The sequence below is a fragment of the Seriola aureovittata genome, chromosome 8 (assembly GCF_021018895.1).
Source record: "Seriola aureovittata isolate HTS-2021-v1 ecotype China chromosome 8, ASM2101889v1, whole genome shotgun sequence".
Lineage (NCBI taxonomy): Eukaryota > Metazoa > Chordata > Actinopteri > Carangiformes > Carangidae > Seriola > Seriola aureovittata.
In genome coordinates this window covers 809,682-833,636 of record NC_079371.1, presented here as the reverse complement: position 1 = coordinate 833,636, position 23,955 = coordinate 809,682, and the positions used below count along the sequence as shown (strand labels likewise).

Sequence of the window (23,955 nt, the reverse complement as noted above, 5' to 3'; positions counted from 1 at the left end):
GACATTTTCCTAATGATTCCTACAGATTTAATTTCTTTTTTACACACAATCAATTTGTTCCTTTCAACATTGATTTTCAACATCATTTTTATTATAATTTGTTCTTCCTGCAAATATGAAGAAATATATTATTGTTATTTATATTTAGTGATAATTTGTTCAGTTGGAACCGTGTGAAATTTACAGTCTATGGTCCCAAAGCAACACAGTTATTTACAGGAAGACCACTGGATTGTCTTCAACTCGGCCGTTCAGCAGTATTATTACTTATAAAACATTTCTCACAGACATGAAGAGCTTCACAATCAAATGAAAGAACTGAAATGAAAATACATCAAATAAAAGCAAAGGTAAAATATACAGGAGGAAAAACAGGACACCAGTTAAAAGTGTCAAATACCAGTAAGGTTATACACTGTAGTTCTGAGGGAATATATCTCTCTTCATTTTTCTCTGGCTCCTCCTCTGTGACTGATTTCTAGTTGTTCCAGACCAACACTTTAAATCTTTGGTTTTGTCTCCACAGCTGAGTCTTGATTTTAGCTTGTGTGGAGTTTTGCTCATGTTGTTGCCAGTGCCAAACATGGGCAGAGAGACACAGGAGGTTGTTTGTATGACATGTTAACAGTGACGTGATGTTATGTTGCTGTTCAGTATGAAAATCTATGAAGTGATCCATGCAGACCATGTTTGTGCCTGATGTTCAGGATCTACATGGAAAACCTCTGGATACATCTGCAATCGTTAACGACAGACTGTCACAGAAAACAACAACAAACTGGAAACCATGTGGAAACCATGTTGGTTTTAAATAACATCAGCTGTGTGTGATCCTGTACAGACTGAACTATCTGGTCAGCAGTGAGACAGTTTCTCCAACAGGAGGAGGTTCTGTCTACAACAGACACACAGAAGAAAAAGACTCATGATACCAGAGTCCAAACCCAGGATACAGAGGTTCAGTGAAGGTGGTGTTGAAGGTGTGGAGGTGGATCAGTGAGTCAGAGGAGACTCTGTAGAAGGACAGAGAGCCAGCAGGACAGTCCACATACACTGCTACTCTGTGAGAGGAGGAGGAGAAGGAGGAAGAGGAAGAGGAGGAGGAAGAGGAGAGGGGAGTGATTTCCTCATTGTGTTGGACATAGTAACGACCATCAGAGCAGAACAGACTCCAGGACTGATCGTTCTCTCCAAACCAACAGTCTCTACTGACTCCTTTCCTTCTGATTCCTCTGTAACTCACTGATATATGAACCCCTCCTCTCCACTCGACCTCCCAGTAACAGCGACCAGTCAGACCAGTTGAACACAGCAGCTGAGGTCGAAGGTCAAACCTGTCTGGATGATCAGGATATGACTGATCCTCCACCACACGTGTCACCTTCCTGTTGTTGTCAGACAGTTTGATCCTTCTGTGAACTGTGTTTGTGTCGATTGTGAGTTCACAGGAATCTGATGGAGAGAACAAGACACAGCTGCAGTTATTGATCATGTGATCAGTTATTGACAGTTTGATGATGACTCATGACATCAGTTTGAAGATGGTTGAATGTGCTGCTTTGTTTTGATGAATCAAATGAAAAACACACTTACACTTCCTCAGACCTGGAGTCAACCATGGGACTCCACCAGGCTCCGCCCTGAAAGGAGGAGGGGGGTCAGACCAGCATGCAGACATGGACATTACATGGCTCTCACACACACAGGTCACTCATTCTCTACTGTTGTGTCTCAGTAAGAGGCGCTGCTTCTGTTTCTCTCTCTGTCCCTGGAGGAACCTGTAACCTGGAGCTTCCTACAACCTGAACTTAGAGCAAACGTGGTCGCTCTGGTTTGATTCCATCACTTCTTCCTCTTCTCTCTGTGTCGGTTACTGTTCACATGACAGAGGGGCGGAGCTCCTCACACATACATGAACACACAGCAGAGGAAACATCGACCGTGCTCCTTCACTCTACTGCAGTATATGGAGACTACAGGTGTGTTTCCATTCACCTGCTTAATACACTGCTGCTGAAGACAAAGCAATATTTCACAAAACTGAAATGCAAACACTTTGTCACATTCAAGTCGTGGCTCCTGTCGTATCAGGCCCCAGGGAGCCGCTTCCAACAGAGAGGCAGATGCTGGAAATCCATCATCAGGTTTATTGGACCGATATCGTGAGAGGAGAAAACCCAGATCGATTCTCATCACATCATCAATGGAAACAACATTCACTGTCGTGTTCTGTCCACTTTTCTTCCTCATCCTCTTTCATCAAGGTTCTTAATCTTCCTGTCCCAGAGGGACGCCTTCCATTAGTCGCCATGATCGACGCCGTCGACGAATCGTTTCTCACACAAACACTGATTTATTTGTGGTGACGTGTCACTATTAAGAGAACTGAAGATTACTGGAGTCGACGACAACTGTCACTGAACTTTACTGTCAGTGCAATAAAACCTAAAAGGCCGATAAGAACTTCCTCCAACCACCTGTTCAACAAGCAACAAACAGAAAAGAGATGTTGTCATGTTTCCTCCTCCGACTCCCGGTGTCTTTCACACAACAACATGGCGCTGGTTCAGCTGATGACCAACTGTTAGGAAACGCTACAACGAAAGCCTGTAACTGATGATCTGACTTCACCATGAATCTTACAACGTGGCAGATTGTTGTAACTGAGCGACTGGCTGAAACAAACCAGAACAATCAATTCACATCCTGTTCTGAATTTATTCTTTTAAAAAAGAAAAGAAGCTGTAACAGTCTGAGCTGGATCAATAAGGATATGGATCAGATCAAGATAAAATCCTAACGATACCCATCCCTACAGCTGCTTAATGTCTGACTGTGGGAGGATGAGCACATCACAGTTCAAACCCCTTCACTCTAAGTCTTGTTTAACCAGTGTTACTGTGTGATTATTATTGATTATGTTGCACAGTGAGATCAGTCACAGACATGTGAAGGATTACTTCATGTAAGTGTCTGTTCATTAGTGGACGGAGCTTTTTAATCTCTTTGGTCCTTGTAGCTGATAAAAACTCTCATAAAGTCATAAAGTCGTTGCTGCTGCCTGAGAATTTACACTGAATAAGTGTTTGAGAAATTGTTTCTGCCTCAATCTGGGATTATTGATCATGCCAGTCCTTTAGATTTTCTGGAGGAAAATTGGTTTCAATTAATCGATTATTGATAAAATAGTCGATAGATTAATCGTTAGAAAAATAGTGGTTAGTGGCAGCTCTACTCAAGTGTATGAAGGGTTAGGTAGGATTTACTACAGGACTGCTGTATTAGACTGCATTAGTTTTAACTGGGTGTACTTAATAAACTGCCAACTGACACACACACACACGCACACACACACACACTTCTACATATACTGTATATAAATGACAGGGAGAGAATCCTAAGTGAAACTAAATCTCTGAATGCCACAGATCCTCTAAAATCACTTCAGTTTATTCTGCTCCTTATTAATATTCATACAAAGTAAATACACATAGAAATAAAGTAGAACAATACTGGCTGAAAAGCTGCAGCTTATTACAGCTCCCCTCGTCACATGACGTGACATGAATCAGCAACCCTCTCACTGCTAGTCAATGTTTCATAGAGACAATAAATAAATCACTGGTATGAGTAGTTACTGCATGTGGCTCAGTGTCTGTGGCTGCAGGCCTCTCCATACCTGAGAGTCTCCAGTCTCCAGTGTGGATCCTCCAGTCCAGCAGACAGCAGCTTCACTCCTGAGTCTCCTGGATGATTGTAGCTCAGGTCCAGCTCTCTCAGATGGGAGGGGTTGGATGTCAGAGCTGAGGCCAGAGAAGCACAGCCTTCCTCTGTGACCAGACATCCTGACAGACTGAAGACACACAAAACAACACATTACACAATCTGAGGGTGGACTGGACAAGTTACTGCATCACTGGGATCCAGTACATTACCATCACCACCATTCTATCTAAAGGAATTTCATCCATGTGACCAGTAATATAAACCAACAATCAGACATCTCTGGCAGCACGCTACGTTTCCTTATCAGCTGCTCTCAGTTTCAGTTGTTGGTTAAAACAAACTTAAATACACAAAGAGAGAATTTCAGCCATAAATCAAACTTGTTCACACTCTCTCATTAATCACCCAGTGTTGTTAAGCTTAGAGAAACTTTTTTAGACCAAGGATCACTTAACCACTAAAATAAAAGTCTAGCACCACTGAACTCCTAACGCCTGAGCCTCTCTACTCTCAAAGGGTAACGGCAGTAGGTGAATGAAATGCAGTAAGAAACGTGGCCTGCAGGAAGCTGAACTGGAGTCCCAGTGTATATGCACCCTAACCAGTCGGTCATCAGGTTGCTCCATGTTACAACAGAGTTTTATTTATCTGCAAACCCTGTGTCTCACACACTCCACAGCAACAAGTGGTGCTGTTTATGTAGCATCAAATTTATCATACACGTATGAACGTTGGGCAGATGTCATCAAACGCACTACGAGTCTCAGTCGTGGTGAATACATCACTAGTAAAACATAACACTTATCTGTTGTGTCGGAGGTTTCATTTGATTCTCTTTGAACTGACCTGGTCTTAATCCACATCTACAGGATCTTGTCCATTGTCAGTGTTTGATAGTTAACAGGCTGATAACTGGTGAAATTTAGCTCAGTCAGCTAACTGTTAGCTTCATCCACATTTCCTTTCAGATGGGTCACTGCTCTTTGTTGATTTAAATCATAAAATATAAAACATAAACTATAAACTGGTGAAGATACGTGAGTCGGCAGAGTCACCTGTTACAGTGAAGTCCAACAGCACTGTAAAACAACCAGTTCAAATAATAATGTTTGAATTTACAGGTGAGTTTATTTAATATTGAAAACAACACATGTATAATACTCACTACTAGGTTTTGTGGTCACTCGCAGACGGTCTGAGAAACACTGAATTTAAAACATGATATTTTGACTAATTTACTGGCGGACCACTGACCACTCTTTGAGAAACTGACTCAGAGGAATTACTGTAAATGACAGTAAATGATGCCGAGGCACATCCCATCACTAAGGTATGAAACAGTCTGTACTGTTCTAGAGCAGATTGGTGACGATCAATTTTTGCAAGAAGAAAGTATCTGATTCAAATATTGAAAAACTGATCAGTGAATAAATGACTATAACTGGTTCTATAATAATGAACAGAAGGAGCATGCACAGGTTTATCTGTTATTGATCAGGATTAGAACATTGATCATATTTGAACAGGTTGACCTGACCTGAGAGTCTCCAGTGCACAGTGTGGACTCTCCAGTCCAGCAGAGATCAGCTTCACTCCTGAATCCTGCAGGTTGTTGTTACTCAGGTCCAGGTGTCTCAGACTGGAGGACTGGGAGCTGAGGACTGAGGACAGAGCTTCACAGCTTCTCTCTGAGAGGTTACAGACACTCAGTCTGAAGAGATGATATGAACAAGAACAGAAATAACATTAGTATTCAAATAAAATCACACTTTATGTTTTTGGTGATGTGTAATCTCTTCTCATATTTGAAGTATTTGATGCTCTATTCTAAACAAGCTGCAGAGTTTATACCTGTACGTTTTATATAAAGCTGAAGAAGAAGAAAATCACTGAAAGTTTTTTACTGAAAGGGGGGGTGGAACCATGAGGATGAAAATATAATTTATTGGTCAGCACTACTCTGGGGTACACATCCTACCACTACATCCCATATTCACAAAGCATTTTATCTTCCCACTAAGAGTTCTCCAAAGTCCGGCTAAAAGTTTTCTCCTAAGACCTGTTCACAAAGCTGCTGAGACCAACTTTAAGTAAAGAGAAGTGAAAACTCTTATCCTAAGAGTGAAACTCTGTTGCTATGGCTGACATCAATTTTCACAGACGAGCTATCGGGATGTCGGGTCAGAGCGCACTTATTGTTTGGTGAATAGAACGTTTTTTCTCTGTTGCCAAGTAACGCAGCGTTACCAAACACTTAATTTCCACGCTGATCAGGTTGTTTCAGTTGGAGATGTTATTTAATCCTTCACAAACTCCACAACGATCATTATTCCCTCCTGATTGAGTCGTATCTTTTCAGTGATTCAGCATCGTGTGAGGTTTCCAAAACACTGCGACGTGGAATGACAGCAGCCCTTTAAGATTCTTATTGATTTGGTCTCAGTGAATTAGGAGTCTTCTCCACTACTTCTAACTTCTCCCAGACTTACGAGCTTTTAGCGCTAAATGGCTTTGTGAATCGCTCTTAAACGACTATAACTGGTTCTATAATAATAAACAGAAGGAGCATGCACAGGTTTATCTGTTATTGATCAGGATTAGAACATTGATCATATTTGAACAGGTTGACCTGACCTGAGAGTCTCCAGTGCACAGTGTGGACTCTCCAGTCCAGCAGAGATCAGCTTCACTCCTGAATCCTGCAGGTTGTTGTTACTCAGGTCCAGGTGTCTCAGACTGGAGGACTGGGAGCTGAGGACTGAGGACAGAGCTTCACAGCTTCTCTCTGAGAGGTTACAGACACTCAGTCTGAAGAGATGATATGAACAAGAACAGAAATAACATTAGTATTCAAATAAAATCACACTTTATGTTTTTGGTGATGTGTAATCTCTTCTCCTATTTGAAGTATTTGATGCTCTATTCTAAACAAGCTGGAGAGTTTATACCTGTACGTTTTATATAAAGCTGAAGAAGAAGAAAATCACTGAAAGTTTTTCAACACTGAAAATGTAAATTCCTGATGAAATGGAGAAGAAGAAATAAAGACATGAGAGAGGCTGTTTAAACACACCACTCAAGACAGAGGCAGTTAGCTTCAGCCAAGCACCAACCAACTTCTTTCAGCAATGTTCAGAGGGAGGAACATATTTTTCAGGCATGAATCAAACGCAGGACTTTCTGTTTTCAACATGTTTCATCTGTTTCCTCTTTAATTCATTTAAAAATAAATATGATTTACACGATTCTTGGTTTTAGGATTGTATCAGAGAGATGTAATTGTTCCCATCAAACCTGTTCTGGTCGTGTCTGCTGAAGCTGTGGCATTAAAACTGATTTAGTTCTATGGCTACTTGATTTATTTCAGTAAGGTGGACTATAGTATTGATCTGTTTCTGGTGTTCACTCCAGCACCATGTGCTGTTTTAACCACATGTTGCAGAATGAGGCACAGAGCTGTGGTTTACATGCATGACTTCATATCAGGGCAGTGTTCAATATAACAGAGTCATATGTGTTTGGATTTAATTGAACACTGTATTAAAAATGATCAATTCAATAGTTATGATTAAAAATGATGTAAAACTTCTGATGAAAACTGTGAAACTGACAGTTTTCTTTAAGGACCAACTACTGCTGCTGGTGGGCCGATGACTAAAGGCCAGCTGTACTGTGATCTGTGACATCTGTCAATGTGGAGAAATACTTCATGTTGATTAATTCATTTGTTTTTCTCTCATCTTAAAATATAACAGAAACCTTTTCCATGAATCCAAATATCTGTGGACTTACAGAGCTTTGTTGGAGGCTTTGACCACTGGCAGCAGCTTCAGAAGAGCCTCCTCTGAAGCAGAGTATTTCTTCAGGTCAAACACGTCCAGATCTTCTTCTGAGGACAGTAAGATGAAGACCAGAGCTGACCATTGAGCAGGAGACAGTTTATCTGTGGAGAGACGTCCTGATCTCAGGGACTGTTGGATCTGCTCCACTAGAGAACGATCATTCAGTTCATTCAGACAGTGGAACAGGTTGATGCTTTTCTCTGCAGAGGGAGTCTCTTCAATCTTCTTCTTGATGTACTGGACTGTTTCCTGATTGGTCTGTGAGCCACTTCCTGTCTGTGACATCAGACCTCGTAGGAGAGTCTGATTGGTCTGCAGAGAAAGACCCAGGAGGAAGCGGAGGAACAAGTCCAGGTGTCCATTTGGACTCTGTAAGGCCTCGTCCACAGCTCTCTGGTAGAAGAGTGTTGAATAGTTTCTGAACAGTTTAAACCACCAGGAGGTTGATTGTTCTTCTGACATCAGATTGAGTCCAGAGTTGATGAAGGTCAGATGGACATGAAGAGCAGCCAGAAACTCCTGAACACTCAGATGGACGAAGCAGAACACCTTGTCCTGGTACAGGCCTCTCTCCTCTTTAAAGATCTGTGTGAACACTCCTGAGTACACTGAGGCTGCTCTGATATCGATGCCACACTCTGTCAGGTCTGATTCATAGAAGATCAGGTTTCCTTTCTGCAGCTGATCAAAAGCCAGTTTTCCCAGAGACTCAATCATCTTCCTGCTCTCTGGACTCCAGTGTGGATCTGTCTCAGATCCTCCATCATACTTGACATTCTTCAGTTTGGACTGAACCACCAGGAAGTGGATGTACATCTCAGTCAGGGTCTTGGGCAGCTCTCCTCTCCTTCTGGTTTTCAACACCTCCTCCAGAACTGTAGCAGTGATCCAGCAGAAGACTGGGATGTGGCACATGATGTGGAGGCTTCGTGATGTCTTGATGTGGGAGATGATGCTGCTGGCCTGCTCCTCATCTCTGAACCTCTTCCTGAAGTACTCCTCCTTCTGTGGGTCAGTGAACCCTCTGACCTCTGTCACCATGTCAACACACTGAGGAGGGATCTGATTGGCTGCTGCAGGTCGTGTGGTTATCCAGAGGCGAGCAGAGGGAAGCAGTTTCCCCCTGATGAGGTTTGTCAGCAGCACGTCCACTGAGGTGGACTCTGTAACATCAGTCAGGATCTCAGTGTTGTGGAAGTCCAGAGGAAGTCTACACTCATCCAGACCGTCAAAGATGAACACGACCTGGAACTGATCAAACCTGCAGATTCCTGCTTCTTTGGTTTCAGTAAAGAAGTGATGAACAAGTTCCACCAAGCTGAACTTTCTCTCTTTCAGCACATTCAGCTCTCTGAAGGTGAATGGAAATGTGAACTGTATGTCCTGGTTGGCTTTGTCTTCAGCCCAGTCCAGAGTGAACTTCTGTGTTAAGACTGTTTTCCCAATGCCAGCCACTCCCCTTGTCATCACTGTTCTGATTGGTCCGTCTCTTCCAGGTGAGGCTTTAAAGATGTCTTCTTGTCTGATGGTTGTTTCTGGTCTGACTGGTTTCCTGGAAGCTGTTTCAATCTGTCTGACCTCATGTTGATCATTGACCTCTCCAGTCCCTCCCTCTGTGATGTAGAGCTCTGTGTAGATCTGCTTCAGAAGGGTTGGGTTTCCTGCTTTAGCGATCCCCTCAAACACACACTGGAACTTCTTCTTCAGGTTAGATTTGAGTTCACGTCGACAAACTGCAGCAAAAAGTTCTGAAGGAACAAACAACAAATAAGATCAATGAAGAAACTATAAAGTCAATATTTCATCATTTCATCTCCCTAAAGAAAACATGTATGAACATGTTTCCCTCCATGTGTTGATGTTAGTAAATGTCTCATTTCTCCATCATGTTGAATCTTTAGAGAAATCCTCTTACTGCTCTGCAGACAGTCAGCCAGCTCCTCCTGCTTCATTCTCCTCAGGAAGTTCACTGTGATCTTCTCAAACGCCTCTCTGCTGCTCCTCCTCTGCTCTTCATCCTCACCGTCCAACACCTCCTCATCCTCCCTCTGACTCCCTGAGGATTCTGGGTAATCTGGACTCAGAAGCTTCTGCATCTTCTTCAGCTCGTTCTTGACAAAAGTGACCATGTTCTCCTCCAGCAGCTGGAACAGAAAACTATATGAATGACAGCATCAAACATCAGATCCATGTTGGACAGACTGACAGTCCACTGGTCTGAAAGTGCAGCATGGAGATTATTGTGAACACAACAGATGGAACAGTAGTTGTTGTACATGTACAGACCATAAATATGGAGTCCAGCTGTGTTTGATGCTGCTGGGCAGACTGAGACCTGGGAACCTCTGAGCTCTCCTGGTCCACTCTGTGGAGGAATCATGAAGAATGAGCTCACATTATGTCTGTCCACACAGAGACAGACACAAGCTAAAGGTCCATGAAGTCACGTTTGGATGTGACAGCCAATCAGACGACTCCCTGTAGCGGTAAAGGTTTACTAGTCCTGCTGAGTGACAGTTATTATAAGGTGAGCTGAGTGAAGAGGAAGCTGAGCAGCAGACACACTACTACCATCCTACCACCTGATTGTGTGAGTCGTTACCATAGAAACACAACCACTGTTTAATTTCTACTTTAAATCTAAAGTCTGACCTGAAAACCTGTGATTTCATCCAGTGTCTTTGGTGAGAGAAGAGTGATGTAGTCCTACTGAACACAAACCATGTGACTACATGAGAGTTTTGTGGAGTTGTTGTTGTTGTTGTTTCAGTTTATGGTTCCCTCACTAAAAGGTATTTTGTATTATGTGTATGTAATGTATTAGGTGTCACATTTTATTTGTTTTTATTCTCTTAATGAAGTTTCAGAATTATTATTTTTAAATAATGAAAAGCTTGCAGAGATCTTTTTTATGAATGTCAGTGTTTCCTCTACATTCATTTAGCAGTGGCGAGCCGCCACGCCGTCAAATTTCTTTTTTTTTTTTTAAATTGTCGCAAATGCACCTTCACAGCACAGCCTGTGTGATGATGGGGGCAACAGCGGGGGAGGGGAGGGGAGGGAATGGGGTGGTTGGGGGATCGTGTCGTGAGGAATAAGGCAGCGAGTTACCGGAGAAAAGGTAGACTTATTAGCCAACTCAGTGACGCTAACTTAAACTAATTGTTAGCATTAAGCTAATACCTACACGTCATTATGTTTTAACTGCTGACTGCATTTTCAGATGAGCTTGTTCAGATACTTCTCTAAGAAGAGAACAACAGATGAAGAAGACGCTGGTCAGGAAGCATCATAAGCCTTTTACTGACTCGTAAATGATGATGGTTAGGTCAAAAATAGTATTTTAATGTTCACACTTGTAATCAGATGTGATGTGAGTGTAAATTATATAACGCTGTTAGCGTTACGTTACTCACACTTTTAATGTAATCTTATTAGACAAGTGACATTAGACAGGGAGGAGTTGTTAAACAAAGTGAGCAGAGAGCAGAGCAGCGGGAGAGAGAGATGAGCCTGGGTGCAAACTTTGCCACTGACTCTACCCCCCCCCCCCCCCCCCCCCGAAAAAATCCTAGAGGAAACACTGCAATGTATATTTATAAAGTCATTTCATCTCAGATTTAGTAGGTGAGGTCTTCAGGTGAGTTGCACCTTTTTACAAAACGACAGGTATCATGTCTTCAGTCGTAGCGTCTTTACGTCCAACGTTTTTCAGACGTGTTATTAGTGATGTTCAGTGAAACGTCCTAAATTAATGTAAGAAAACTTTGACCCTGACTCCTGTGAACTGATATCATGTCTCTCTGATGTAGTTTAGACGTGTTTGTGCTCAGTGGGAAACAGAGCAGCATCAACAGAGGATGAATATCACACTGTAATGTGTCAGGAAAGACTTTCCATCATCAGTCTGACATTCTTACCTTGATCGACCCACTGGAGTTTATCTTTGAAGTCTAAAGGAAACTTCATACTGTTGTCACTCTTCATGGACACACAGCTGGGTTCAGGCTCAGAACCAGGTCCAGGAGAGTCTGGTCTCTGATGGATCCTGATGAAAAAGAAACAAAATAATGAATTAACAGTCACATATTGAGTTGAAGCAACATATAATAAAGTATTAATACTGAGACAAACTTACTTTTTATCAGATAAATGTCTTTGTTTAAAATTAGTAACAATCTCCTTCGACCGGTCGCTCTTGAAGGACACACAGCTGGGATCAGGAGATTTAGGTCTCTGATGGATCCTGATGACAAAGAAATAAAATAATGAATGAATAATGAATTAACAGTCACATATTCAGTTGAAGCAATATATAATAAACTATTAATACTGAGACAAACTTACTTTTTATCAGATAAATGTCTTTGTTTAAAATTAGTAACAATCTCCTTCGACCGGTCGCTCTTGAAGGACACACAGCTGGGATCAGGAGATTTAGGTCTCTGATGGATCCTGATACAAAAACATCAATGATACATGTGAATATTGGACAAAATACTGATGTAAAATACGTTAAAGTTTTAACATACACTGAGTGCACACTTTATTAGATACAGCTGTGCAATCTGTTGTAATTCAGAACAACAGTTGTGCTTTAAATTCTTCCTTTAAAACAATAATAATGTTCAGGTTTTGTCGACACTGTCAGACATTTATAAAGAGGTCACAGTTAAAGCTGGTGTTGTACTGACGACATTATACTGAGAGCTATTCCCTGTTTACATACACCAGGGGTCAGAATATTAGGAACACCTCTGAATATAATGTAGTCCAGTACAACACCATCACTGACTCTGAGCTCAATGATAAAACATAGAAGTGAACATTATAGACGTCCTAACGTGGACTTGATGGAACAACAGTTAGAGATGCTTACCTCTGAGCTGTGGTCGTGCTGTCATGTTGCCCACACAGAGAGGTTTCAGAGGGAGGGGCTTCCTCCTCTCTGTCCTCACACTGATCCATAGCAGAGCCCCCACCGTCACACCAACACAACAACCTGCTGGGAGAGCGCACACATCATTTCCCATCATGCCTCTCAGTCACATGACAAACACACAGCGCTCTGACGGGAGGAAACCCATGGAGCTTTGGAACAGCTGCTTCATCCCAATAATCAATACACTGATCTGACAGTTTCCATGTTGGTGGAAGTTTTCACTTCTGTCTGACGGACTTTGAAAAGCTCTTCAACATCTGGAACACCACTGTACTGTACTACTGTATCCGGTCAGAGCACGCAGCCAAAAGCTCCACACATCAACCATGTTACCTGAATCCACATCAGCTCCCAGAGACTTTCTACCTTCACCTGTAGGTTCTCCTGAAGTACAGGTTCAAATCCCGCCTTCACTAAATGGCGTCTACGCAGTTTACACAGACGGGACCATGGCAGCACGCGACATGACGCAGCAACAGCGGGAACGTTAAATATGAAACTAAAGTGAACAGGCCTACAGCCTGGTAGGCGTGTGGGGGAGGGGTGCTGCACTTTTACTTTAAACCACACAAACAACACAAGTTACATCAATGTCGGGACGGTTTCTTCTCACTCACAACTCGGGACTTTTCCCGCCACTGGTACCGGACGGTTCGAGCCCTGAACCAGTGAGACGTGTCCAGTCAAAGCTGGGAGCTGACTGTTAGTCACATCTCTGCTGTTCCTACCGGAAGTAAACACCTCACTCACCTGAACAAACTTCATTCAAGAGTCAAACTGTGGAAAGTGTCGCTTACAAATACCTTTCGACGGAGGGAGAGGACGCCGCGGCTCCGCGAGCTCAAGAAGTGAAACTAAACTGTCCAATGGGCGGTGCCGTGACGTCACGGTTGACTAGGTAACAGGAGGAAGACGCGGGCGGAGCCAACAAGAATGAGAACAAGTAAACAGACTTGTATTGGTTGGCTTCATTGACTATCCACCAACAAAAAAAGGACATTTTTATGTAATTAATCTGATCATATATTTGGCAAAATGGCATATCCATAAATGCAGATACACTGCCCAAAAACCACTCTTCTCTATTTTTAACAATGAGGTCAAACAATATATAAAAACCATTAATTACTCCACTAACAAGAAAGCTATTAAAACTATTTCCATGTGTGCTCTCTTTGATATATTTTTGTAATACCTCTGTAATATTCTATTTCTTTTATATGTTTGTAACCCCCTGGAGATTTTCATTGCACTATTCTTTTGTATTGTTCTGTATGTCTCAATAAACTTGGATTGAAAAAAAAAAAAAAAAAAGGTAAACAGACTTGATATGAGAGTTTTCTAATGGGCTGAATACGATGTGAGAACAGCCACGACAACACTGTGGAACAACGGATAAAGTTATATTATGTTAGTTTGTTAGTTAGTTAGTTAGGTAGGTAGGTAGGTAGGTAGGTATGTAGGTTGGTTGGTAGTTAGATAGGTATTTAAGCATGGGCGTAACCACGCATCCTTTGGGGGGGTCGTGTCCCCCCCCAATACTGGGAAAATACCAATCTGTCCCCCCCAATATTATGAATGAATATGTTAAATAGTTCCTCCTTTTATGAACCCTGGCTGTCAACTGACCCGTCTCTTGTTATTTCCGATTTATTTTCAATTCAAAAAGTGTGTGACCACCCCCCTCCCGATTGTACACTTGGTTGCGCCCATGTAACACCGGCTCCGTTTGAAGCCACACGACTGAGGGAGAAGTTGGTCCGACGTTGCCCAAAAAGCGGAAAAAGCAGGACATACGAAAAATTTTTCAGACAATAAGCAACTAGATAGCTAAAGAGGAGTGATGTTGTCAAAATGAGCGTGTTAATTTTTGAATTAATTTGAAATATTTAACTCGTTACAAAGGGCTCAGTTTGTTAGTTAAGCTAGCTTGAAGTGAAGAGACTTGTATAATATGAAGCTAGTACCAACGATGTCATGATAGCCTGTCACAATTTGGGCTAAATAACAAGTTAGGCTAATTCTGGTTGGGGAAAAACTTTAAATGTTAATTCAGATGGTCAATACATAAAAATCATAGAATTGTGGGAAATGCACTTTAAAAAAATATATATTCTGGGGGAGGGCTCTCATTTGGACCCCCCCAATGTCTATACCATGGTTACGCCCTTGTATTTAAGTTATAACTTTTCCACATTAAATATCTAAAAAAATTACTAAAATAATGTTATGTATTTTGAGCTTACATTGTCCCAAATGTTTCTTTCAATTCTCAAACCAGAGAGATTTGTAATTTTTGTGATTTAGATTTTGACGCTCCGTTTCATTTGGTCGCCCGTCAGTTGCGTCATATTCCCTATGCGCATGCGTTGGCGTTGTAGTTGTTATCCAGTTTTAAATCACATTTTAAGGCTCCACGAGCTCACAAAGTGAAACTACACCGTGAAATGTGGATTGCGATTCCTGCATTCCACATTTTCATTTGTCACTTCTGACATTTAATGGATATTTTAATGGAATGCACAACTGTTAATACTTCACCATCAATGCCACTAATGCCATTAATCTAATTTTCTCTGTGACTTTTAGGAAAGAAAACACAGACGTAACTGTCCTTCGACACAGGAATAACATGTGACATTTAGACCTTCGTTTAGTCAAAATTGCTTTCAAATAAATGAACTGTATGTTTATGAACGTCGTGATTACTATGTATTAGCAGTATTGCTTTTTATTTCTTTGTTTGCTATTATCTACATATTCAAACAATACTAATGTCTTTCACTCAGTTTTATTCAGTTGTATGATTGGAGGCTTCGTGATGTCTTGATGTTGGAGGCTTTGACCACTGGCAGCAGCTTCAGAAGAGCCTCCTCTGAAGCAGAGTATTTCTTCAGGTCAAACACGTCCAGATCTTCTTCTGAGGACAGTAAGATGAAGACCAGAGCTGACCATTGAGCAGGAGACAGTTTATCTGTGGAGAGACGTCCTGATCTCAGGGACTGTTGGATCTGCTCCACTAGAGAACGATCATTCAGTTCATTCAGACAGTGGAACAGGTTGATGCTTTTCTCTGCAGAGGGAGTCTCTTCAATCTTCTTCTTGATGTACTGGACTGTTTCCTGGTTGGTCTGTGAGCCACTTCCTGTCTGTGACATCAGACCTCGTAGGAGAGTCTGATTGGTCTGCAGTGAAAGACCCAGGAGGAAGCGGAGGAACAAGTCCAGGTGTCCATTTGGACTCTGTAAGGCCTCGTCCACAGCTCTCTGGTAGAAATGTTTGGGTTTAGATTTGTCCCTGAAGACTTTAGATAGCCGGGAGGTTGATTGTTCCCCTGACATCAGATTGAGTCCAGAGTTGATGAAGGTCAGATGGACATGAAGAGCAGCCAGAAACTCCTGAACACTCAGATGGACGAAGCAGAACACCTTGTCCTGGTACAGGCCTCTCTCCTCTTTAAAGATCTGTGTGAACACTCCTGAGTACACTGAGGCTGCTCTGATATCGATGCCACACTCTGTCAGGTCTGATTCATAGAAGATCAGGTTTCCTTTCTGCAGCTGCTCAAAAGCCAGTTTTCCCAGAGACTTAATCATCTTCCTGCTCTCTGGACTCCAGTGTGGATCTGTCTCAGATCCTCCATCATACTTGACCTTCTTCAGTTTGGACTGAACCACCAGGAAGTGGATGTACATCTCAGTCAGGGTCTTGGGCAGCTCTCCTCCCTCTCTGGTTTTCAACACCTCCTCCAGAACTGTAGCAGTGATCCAGCAGAAGACCGGGATGTGGCACATGATGTGGAGGCTTCGTGATGTCTTGATGTGGGAGATGATCCTGCTGGCCTGCTCCTCATCTCTGAACCTCTTCCTGAAGTACTCCTCCTTTTGTGGGTCAGTGAACCCTCTGACCTCTGTCACCACGTCAACACACTGAGGAGGGATCTGATTGGCTGCTGCAGGTCGTGTGGTTATCCAGAGGCGAGCAGAGGGAAGCAGTTTCCCCCTGATGAGGTTTGTCAGCAGCGCGTCCACTGAGGTGGACTCTGTAACATCAGTCAGGATCTCAGTGTTGTGGAAGTCCAGAGGAGGTCTACACTCATCCAGACCGTCAAAGATGAACACGACCTGGAACTGATCAAACCTGCAGATTCCTGCTTCTTTGGTTTCAGTAAAGAAGTGATGAACAAGTTCCACCAAGCTGAACTTTCTCTCTTTCAGCACATTCAGCTCTCTGAAGGTGAATGGAAATGTGAACTGTATGTCCTGGTTGGCTTTGTCTTCAGCCCAGTCCAGAGTGAACTTCTGTGTTAAGACTGTTTTCCCAATGCCAGCCACTCCCTTTGTCATCACTGTTCTGGTTGGTCCGTCTCTTCCAGGTGAAGCTTTAAAGATGTCTTCTTGTCTGATGGTTGTTTCTGGTCTGACTGGTTTCCTGGAAGTTGTTTCAATCTGTCTGACCTCATGTTGATCATTGACCTCTCCAGTCCCTCCCTCTGTGATGTAGAGCTCTGTGTAGATCTGGTTCAGAAGGGTTGGGTTTCCTGCTTTAGAGATCCCCTCAAACACACACTGGAACTTCTTCTTCAGGTTAGATTTGAGTTCACGTCGACAAACTGCAGCAACAAGTTCTGAAGGAACAAACAACAAATAAGATCAATGAAGAAACTATAAAGTCAACATTTCATCATTTCATCTCCCTAAATAAAACATGTATGAACATGTTTCCCTCCATGTGTTGATGTTAGTAAATGTCTCATCTCTCCATCATGTTGAATCTTTAGAGAAATCCTCTTACTGCTCTGCAGACAGTCAGCCAGCTCCTCCTGCTTCATTCTCCTCAGGAAGTTCACTGTGATCTTCACAAATGCCTCTCTGCTCCTCCTCTGCTCTTCATCCTCACCGTCCATCACCTCCTCATCCTCCCTCTGACTCCCTGAGCATTCTGGGTAATCTGGACTCAGAAGCTTCTGCATCCTCTTCAGCTGGTTCTTGACAAAAGTGACCATGTTCTCCTCCAGCAGCTGGAACAGAAAACTATATGAATGACAGCATCAAACATCAGATCCATGTTGGACAGACTGACAGTCCACGCGTCTGAAAGTGCAGCATGGAGATTATTGTGAACACAACAGATGGAACAGTAGTTGTTGTACATGTACAGACCATAAATATGGAGTCCAGCTGTGTTTGATGCTGCTGGGCAGACTGAGACCTGGGAACCTCTGAGCTCTCCTGGTCCACTCTGTGGAGGAATCATGAAGAATGAGCTCACATTATGTCTGTCCACACAGAGACAGACACAAGCTAAAGGTCCATGAGGTCATGTTTGGATGTGACAGCCAATCAGACGACTCCCTGTAGCGGTAAAGGTTTACTAGTCCTGCTGATCCCACTGAGAATCAACAGCTCAGTCTACAGCTGCTTGTAGCTTTAGTCCCAACAGCTCTCACCAACCCTCCATACAACCTTTCATATATTAAAATACATAAACAGTCACATATTTAGAACAGATCAAAACGGATTCTTAAAACGAATAAAACAAAATAAAAAAATTTTGAATTTTAAAAAAGCCCTTGTTTTTTACCGATACTTTTTTGTACAATAAAACAATATGATAGGCTAAATAGCCTAACATGACCTCTAATTATTGCACATTAAAATTTGAAATAATAATAAATACAAGCAGAAATGTGTGTTTGCAAATTAACTCATGGCAAAATTGTGTAATTGTTTTTTGTTTTTTCCGATGGGTGTGACACAACTGGAACAACAATTAAAAGCATCTGGTGAGATAATCATTGTTGCACTGTGGTTGGTCAGATGTTCACTCACTCAACTATTTAAACAGATGCTTTGACAGTTATCAAATCATAACCATGGCAGATTTACTGGTTTTGGAGGAACAATACGCGCGTGTCAGACGTGAGAACGTTTTCAGAGACCGCAGGGATCTCCAGATTGCTGGGTTTCCAAATTTGGTTGGAGCAATTGATTTCACTCACGTGCGTCTGAAGGCACCATCCATGAATGATTACGCATTCATCAATCGCAAAAACTACCACTCTATAAATGTACAGGTGATTTGTGATGCCAAGCTATCACTTTTAAACGATAGGGGGGAAACACATGATTCTTTTATTTTTCAAACAGCTGTGTTGGCGCGCGGCTGCAGGAGGCGGCGCTGCAGAGCCAAACTCATCTCCGTCACCCTCTTCCACACAGCGGCTTTATGAGCTCCTGTGATCCCGCTCTTCAGACTGACAAAAAGCACATCCTTATTTTGCGCCACCTCGGATGTCAGGATGTCGATCTCCATCTCTGAAAAGTTTCGTTTTTTGCCAGTAACGCTTCTCTCCATGTTTGACCTTAGTGGGCGGGGCCTCCCCACGGTTTCCTCTACAATGCAGGAAAACTTTGAGCCTGACTCCTGTGAACTGATATCATGTCTCTCTGATGTAGTTTAGACGTGTTTGTGCTCAGTGGGAAACAGAGCAGCATCAACAGAGGATGAATATCACACTGTAATGTGTCAGGAAAGACTTTCCATCATCAGTCTGACATTCTTACCTTGGATCGACCGACTGGAGTTTATCTTTGAAGGATAAAGGTAAATTCATACTGTTGTCACTCTTCATGGACACACAGCTGGGTTCAGGCTCAGAACCAGGTCCAGGAGAGTCTGGTCTCTGATGGATCCTGATGAAAAAGAAACACAATAATGAATTAACAGTCACATATTCAGTTGAAGCAATATATAATAAACTATTAATACTGAGACAAACTTACTTTTTATCAGATAAATGTCTTTGTTTAAAATTAATATCAAACTCCTTCGACCGGTCGCTCTTGAAGGACACACAGCTGGGATCAGGAGATTTAGGTCTCTGATGGATCCTGATACAAAAACATCAATGATACATGTGAATATTGGACAAAATACTGATGTAAAATACGTTAAAGTTTTAACATACACTGAGTCAGGGGTGGACTGGCCATCTGGCATACCGGGCATCGTCCAGGTGGGCCGTTGACCCAATGTGGGCCGGTCCGGTCCGCTATGTTATTTTGTTTTGTTTTTTTTCCTCTAAATTCCCTCCATTTGGGCCGGCCGATTGGCTGCAGAGGGCTAGCAGTGTGTTGCCAGCATCGACACATATTATTGGTCTATTGTTTGTCATTGTCAATCAATCATGGGCTGACAGGCTCAGAGAGCCCTGACAGTGCTGTCAATCACAACACAAACCAGGGTGGGCGGGACCTCATGCCATGGGCGGGAGTCGCGGGACAGGCTGCTGCTGAGCTGAAGATGGATAAGCGGAAGAAACGCCCGGGTGGCGCTGAAAAACTGCGACTTAAAAAGCTGAAGTCTCTGGAGGTGGCGGCTGCTAAATATTCTAAATTGACGGACCTATCTGGTGCCGGGGTCACCGGCCCAGCAGGTGCTGCCGCGCCGGGAGACGAGCGAGAGGAGACATACATGGTAAGTAACGTTAGCCTGGGGCTGGCTAGGCTACATTTTTGAGACATGTCCAAAAAAAAGTAGAAAATGTTTTTACATTGAATGATGTGACCTAATTAACTGCATAGTCCTACTTGTGACAGCATATTAGCCCAGAGTTGAAGGGCTGTGAAAGTTGGTAGTTGTGGTTGATTTTGTTTAAATATGCCGAATTGTGATATTATGGGTTATTATTGTTCAGATGATTTAGCTAAGCTAGCTAAGAGCTGCTAACATCAGTAGTCTCTTGTTGCCATAGCAACAGTAAACATTCACATGGACCAATGAGCTGTAAGTAGAGATGCAGAATCAAGCTGTATTGTAAATACAGATGAGATACTTTGAATTTTAGCACAAAATACAAGTAAACCTATAGGAAATAATTAGTTTAATTTGCAATATTTGCCATTGAATTTATTGTAATCTTTCAATTCATTTATTGTTTACTGAGGTGATAACTATTTCATAATTTGTGTGTAACTTTAATTTGTGTGTAAATGTGTTACTTTTACTGTAGTTTTCAAATGGCTGTGTATATATAAGTATATGTCTCTTTTAGGTTGACCACCCTATATATGAGAGCCTAAGGAGTTGTTTTCCCTCTGTCCCTTTTTGAGGACCTCCTTTGTCTCCTCCATCATTCACTGGGCCACTTTTGGGTTCCTGAGCTCATTTCATGTGGTGAGAGGAATGCAATATGTGTATGTTTAAAGGTTTATGTGAAGAAACATACTATATGTGTGATAAAATGACAATTGGTCATTCATAAATGTCTCTTTATATTCTCTGCTACCATTATCTCCTGTCAAACAGGTTTTCCTGAACTGCTAGAAGTTCTTCTATGATGCTTGAGTCATCCATCATATCTGAGAGCTTCGTCTTGACTTTGTGAGTATGCAACTTGTTTTGTCTCAGATTGAAACAAAAGGTTTGATTATGATTATTTCCTGGTTGAATATTTTCATATTGATGGTTTTAATTTCAAACATCTGCATATCTTTTAAGTTCAATTAACAGTTATGCAGGTAGGCCTTAGGGCTCTTTTGAGACTTAAGTCATCCTTCATGACAAATGAATTTGTTCACTAAGTGTCACTACGTCACAAAAAGTCTACATGGCTACATATACTTGACAGTACACAGATACTGAGTACAAGTTCTGTTTGCTGTTTCTTGCAGGTCATGAATTTGGTGAGGAGCGGAGCTGGCTGGCTGCGGACGAGGAAGTAGGGCAATACATACTTGTGCACATACACGTATATGAGAATGCATATCTATTCAGACCTGTAACCCATGTCTTAGACTTTTTCACACAGCTATATATATTTTTTTTTCTCACCGTTGAGCGAGTGAGTTTCAGCTCTAATGCTGCTACTGTCTGTAATATGTTTCTATTTAGATTATTTGTCAGGATATTTTTTTGTTATTATTGTCCGAGTCTGGTTTTAACTAATGCTGGGCTTACAGACTAAAAACTGAAAGGGTAGCATAAAGGTTCTTCCCGTTAGTCTCGTCCCACCCCTAGTCATGACATAACTTCTGTTATGATTTGACACTATAATGAATAAAGATTGATTGATTGATTGCTATAGCTGTCAATTTTAGTCCTTGAGTTCATAGTTAAGTGCTTTATTTGTTAACTGCTATCAAGGAATATGACTCTTCTTTGTAGTATGCATGAGAGAAGATGCCGCGAGATTAGTGGACTTCTATGTAGTGTCCGCTGATAATGTAGTGGGCTGGTCTGGACAGAAAATGCCAGGGCTGAATTTTTGTCCCAGTCCACCCCTGCACTGAGTGCACACTTTATTAGATACAGCTGTGCAATCTGTTGTAATTCAGAACAACAGTTGTGCTTTAAATTCTACCTTTAAAACAATAATAATGTTCAGGTTTTGTCGACACTGTCAGACATTTATAAAGAGGTCACAGTTAAAGCTGGTGTTGTACTGACGACATTATACTGAGAGCTATTCCCTGTTTACATACACCAGGGGTCAGAATATTAGGAACACCTCTGAATATAATGTAGTCCAGTACAACACCATCACTGACTCTGAGCTCAATGATAAAACATAGAAGTGAACATTATAGACGTCCTAACGTGGACTTGATGGAACAACAGTTAGAGATGCTTACCTCTGAGCTGTGGTCGTTCTGTCATGTTGCCCACACAGAGAGGTTTCAGAGGGAGGGGCTTCCTCCTCTCTGTCCTCACACTGATCCATAGCAGAGCCCCCACCGTCACACCAACACAACAACCTGCTGGGAGAGCGCACACATCATTTCCCATCATGCCTCTCAGTCACATGACAAACACACAGAGCTCTGACGGGAGGAAACCCATGGAGCTTTGGAACAGCTGCTTCATCCCAATAATCAATACACTGATCTGACAGTTTCCATGTTGGTGGAAGTTTTCACTTCTGTCTGACGGACTTTGAAAAGCTCTTCAACATCTGGAACACCACTGTACTGTACTACTGTATCCGGTCAGAGCACGCAGCCAAAAGCTCCACACATCAACCATGTTACCTGAATCCACATCAGCTCCCAGAGACTTTCTACCTTCACCTGTAGGTTCTCCTGAAGTACAGGTTCAAATCCCGCCTTCACTAAATGGCGTCTACGCAGTTTACACAGACGGGACCATGGCAGCACGCGACATGACGCAGCAACAGCGGGAACGTTAAATATGAAACTAAAGTGAACAGGCCTACAGCCTGGTAGGCGTGTGGGGGAGGGGTGCTGCACTTTTACTTTAAACCACACAAACAACACAAGTTACATCAATGTCGGGACGGTTTCTTCTCACTCACAACTCGGGGCTTTTCCCGCCACTGGTACCGGACGGTTCGAGCCCGGAACCAGTGAGACGTGTCCAGTCAAAGCTGGGAGCTGACTGTTAGTCACATCTCTGCTGTTCCTACCGGAAGTAAACACCTCACTCACCTGAACAAACTTCATTCAAGAGTCAAACTGTGGAAAGTGTCGCTTACAAATACCTTTCGACGGAGGGAGAGGACGCCGCGGCTCCGCGAGCTCAAGAAGTGAACTTTACCTGTCCAACGGGCGGTGCCGTGACGTCACGGTTGACTAGGTAACAGGAGGAACACGCGGGCGGAGCCAACAAGAATGAGAACAGGTAAACAGACTTGATATGAGGGTTTTCTAATGGGCTGAATACGATGTGAGAACAGTCCCGACAACACTGTGGAACAACAGTTAAAGTTATATTATGTTGATGTTATAGAAAATCATATTCTGCACTTTGTATGACCTGGTTTGAACTTTGTGTGACCTGGTTTGAACTTTGTGTGACCTGGTTTGAACTTTATATATCCCTGAATGTGAATCTGTCCCCACATGTAAACTCCTTATCTGGTGTTGTCCGGTACAAACTGTTGGAAAAGTTATGATACTTTATGAATAGATGAACATAATTATCCTAAAGAAAAACTGTACACATCCTGAAGTGAACTTTTCATATTATAAAGTTGTGTTTGTTTTCAAGACAGCAATCATCAGAGAGGAGCGGAGTGACCTTCTCTGCTCTTCCCAGCTGCTGCACCCACACATTTGTTATAAGGCATGAACCAAGTCTAATCAAGGCAGGAGTCATAATTGAATGTCCTGACTCTCCATGCAACACACCACTATTCCCTGTTAAGAAACAGCGCCCTCTGCTGGCTGGAGGATGGTACAAGATCTACAAGCAGTGAATAAAGCTGTGGTACCGAGGGCACCAACAGATCCACATACACTATTAAAGGAGTTGAAACCAGAAAATAAATATTTCACTCTCTGCTCTGATCCCCCCCCCTTGATCTCTGCTCTGATCTCAGATCAGAATAAATGGTTCTAATGTTTATTTGGACATTGTTTTGTTACATTGCAGGTGCTTGTGCAGGTGCAGATCTGGTGTCTGTGTGGAGGCACCCTCTGACCT

At 42.4% G+C, this 23,955-nt stretch overlaps 1 protein-coding gene and 1 long non-coding RNA gene across 4 annotated transcripts in view; one reads left to right on the top strand and one right to left on the bottom strand.

Moving 5' to 3' along the window:
- The window catches only part of LOC130173557 (protein NLRC3-like), a 40,104-nt gene continuing 16,149 nt past the window's right edge, over window positions 1–23,955 (bottom strand). The window contains exons 1-8 of one of the 2 annotated variants that reach the window (XM_056382944.1): window positions 9,855–10,065; window positions 9,484–9,712; window positions 7,519–9,316; window positions 6,361–6,534; window positions 5,264–5,437; window positions 3,680–3,853; window positions 1,594–1,640; window positions 2–1,452 (exon numbers count right to left, since the gene is read on the bottom strand). In XM_056382944.1, the coding sequence (XP_056238919.1) occupies window positions 896–1,452; window positions 1,594–1,640; window positions 3,680–3,853; window positions 5,264–5,437; window positions 6,361–6,534; window positions 7,519–9,316; window positions 9,484–9,712; window positions 9,855–9,857 (3,156 nt within the window). In that variant the 5' untranslated portion in view covers window positions 9,858–10,065 and the 3' untranslated portion in view covers window positions 2–895. Of the gene's footprint in view, window positions 1,453–1,593; window positions 1,641–3,679; window positions 3,854–5,263; window positions 5,438–6,360; window positions 6,535–7,518; window positions 9,317–9,483; window positions 9,713–9,854; window positions 10,066–23,955 lie in introns of those variants that run through there. The other variant, XM_056382942.1, reaches the window with a different exon arrangement.
- On the top strand, window positions 19,506–21,791 carry LOC130173561 (uncharacterized). 2 transcript variants are annotated; one of them, XR_008828452.1, is made up of 4 exons: window positions 19,506–19,989; window positions 20,567–20,688; window positions 20,821–20,895; window positions 21,186–21,791. It is a non-coding gene; the product is annotated as an uncharacterized LOC130173561 (long non-coding RNA). The 2 variants fall into 2 exon arrangements; XR_008828451.1 differs by lacking the exon at window positions 19,506–19,989 and having other exon boundaries at window positions 19,998–20,688.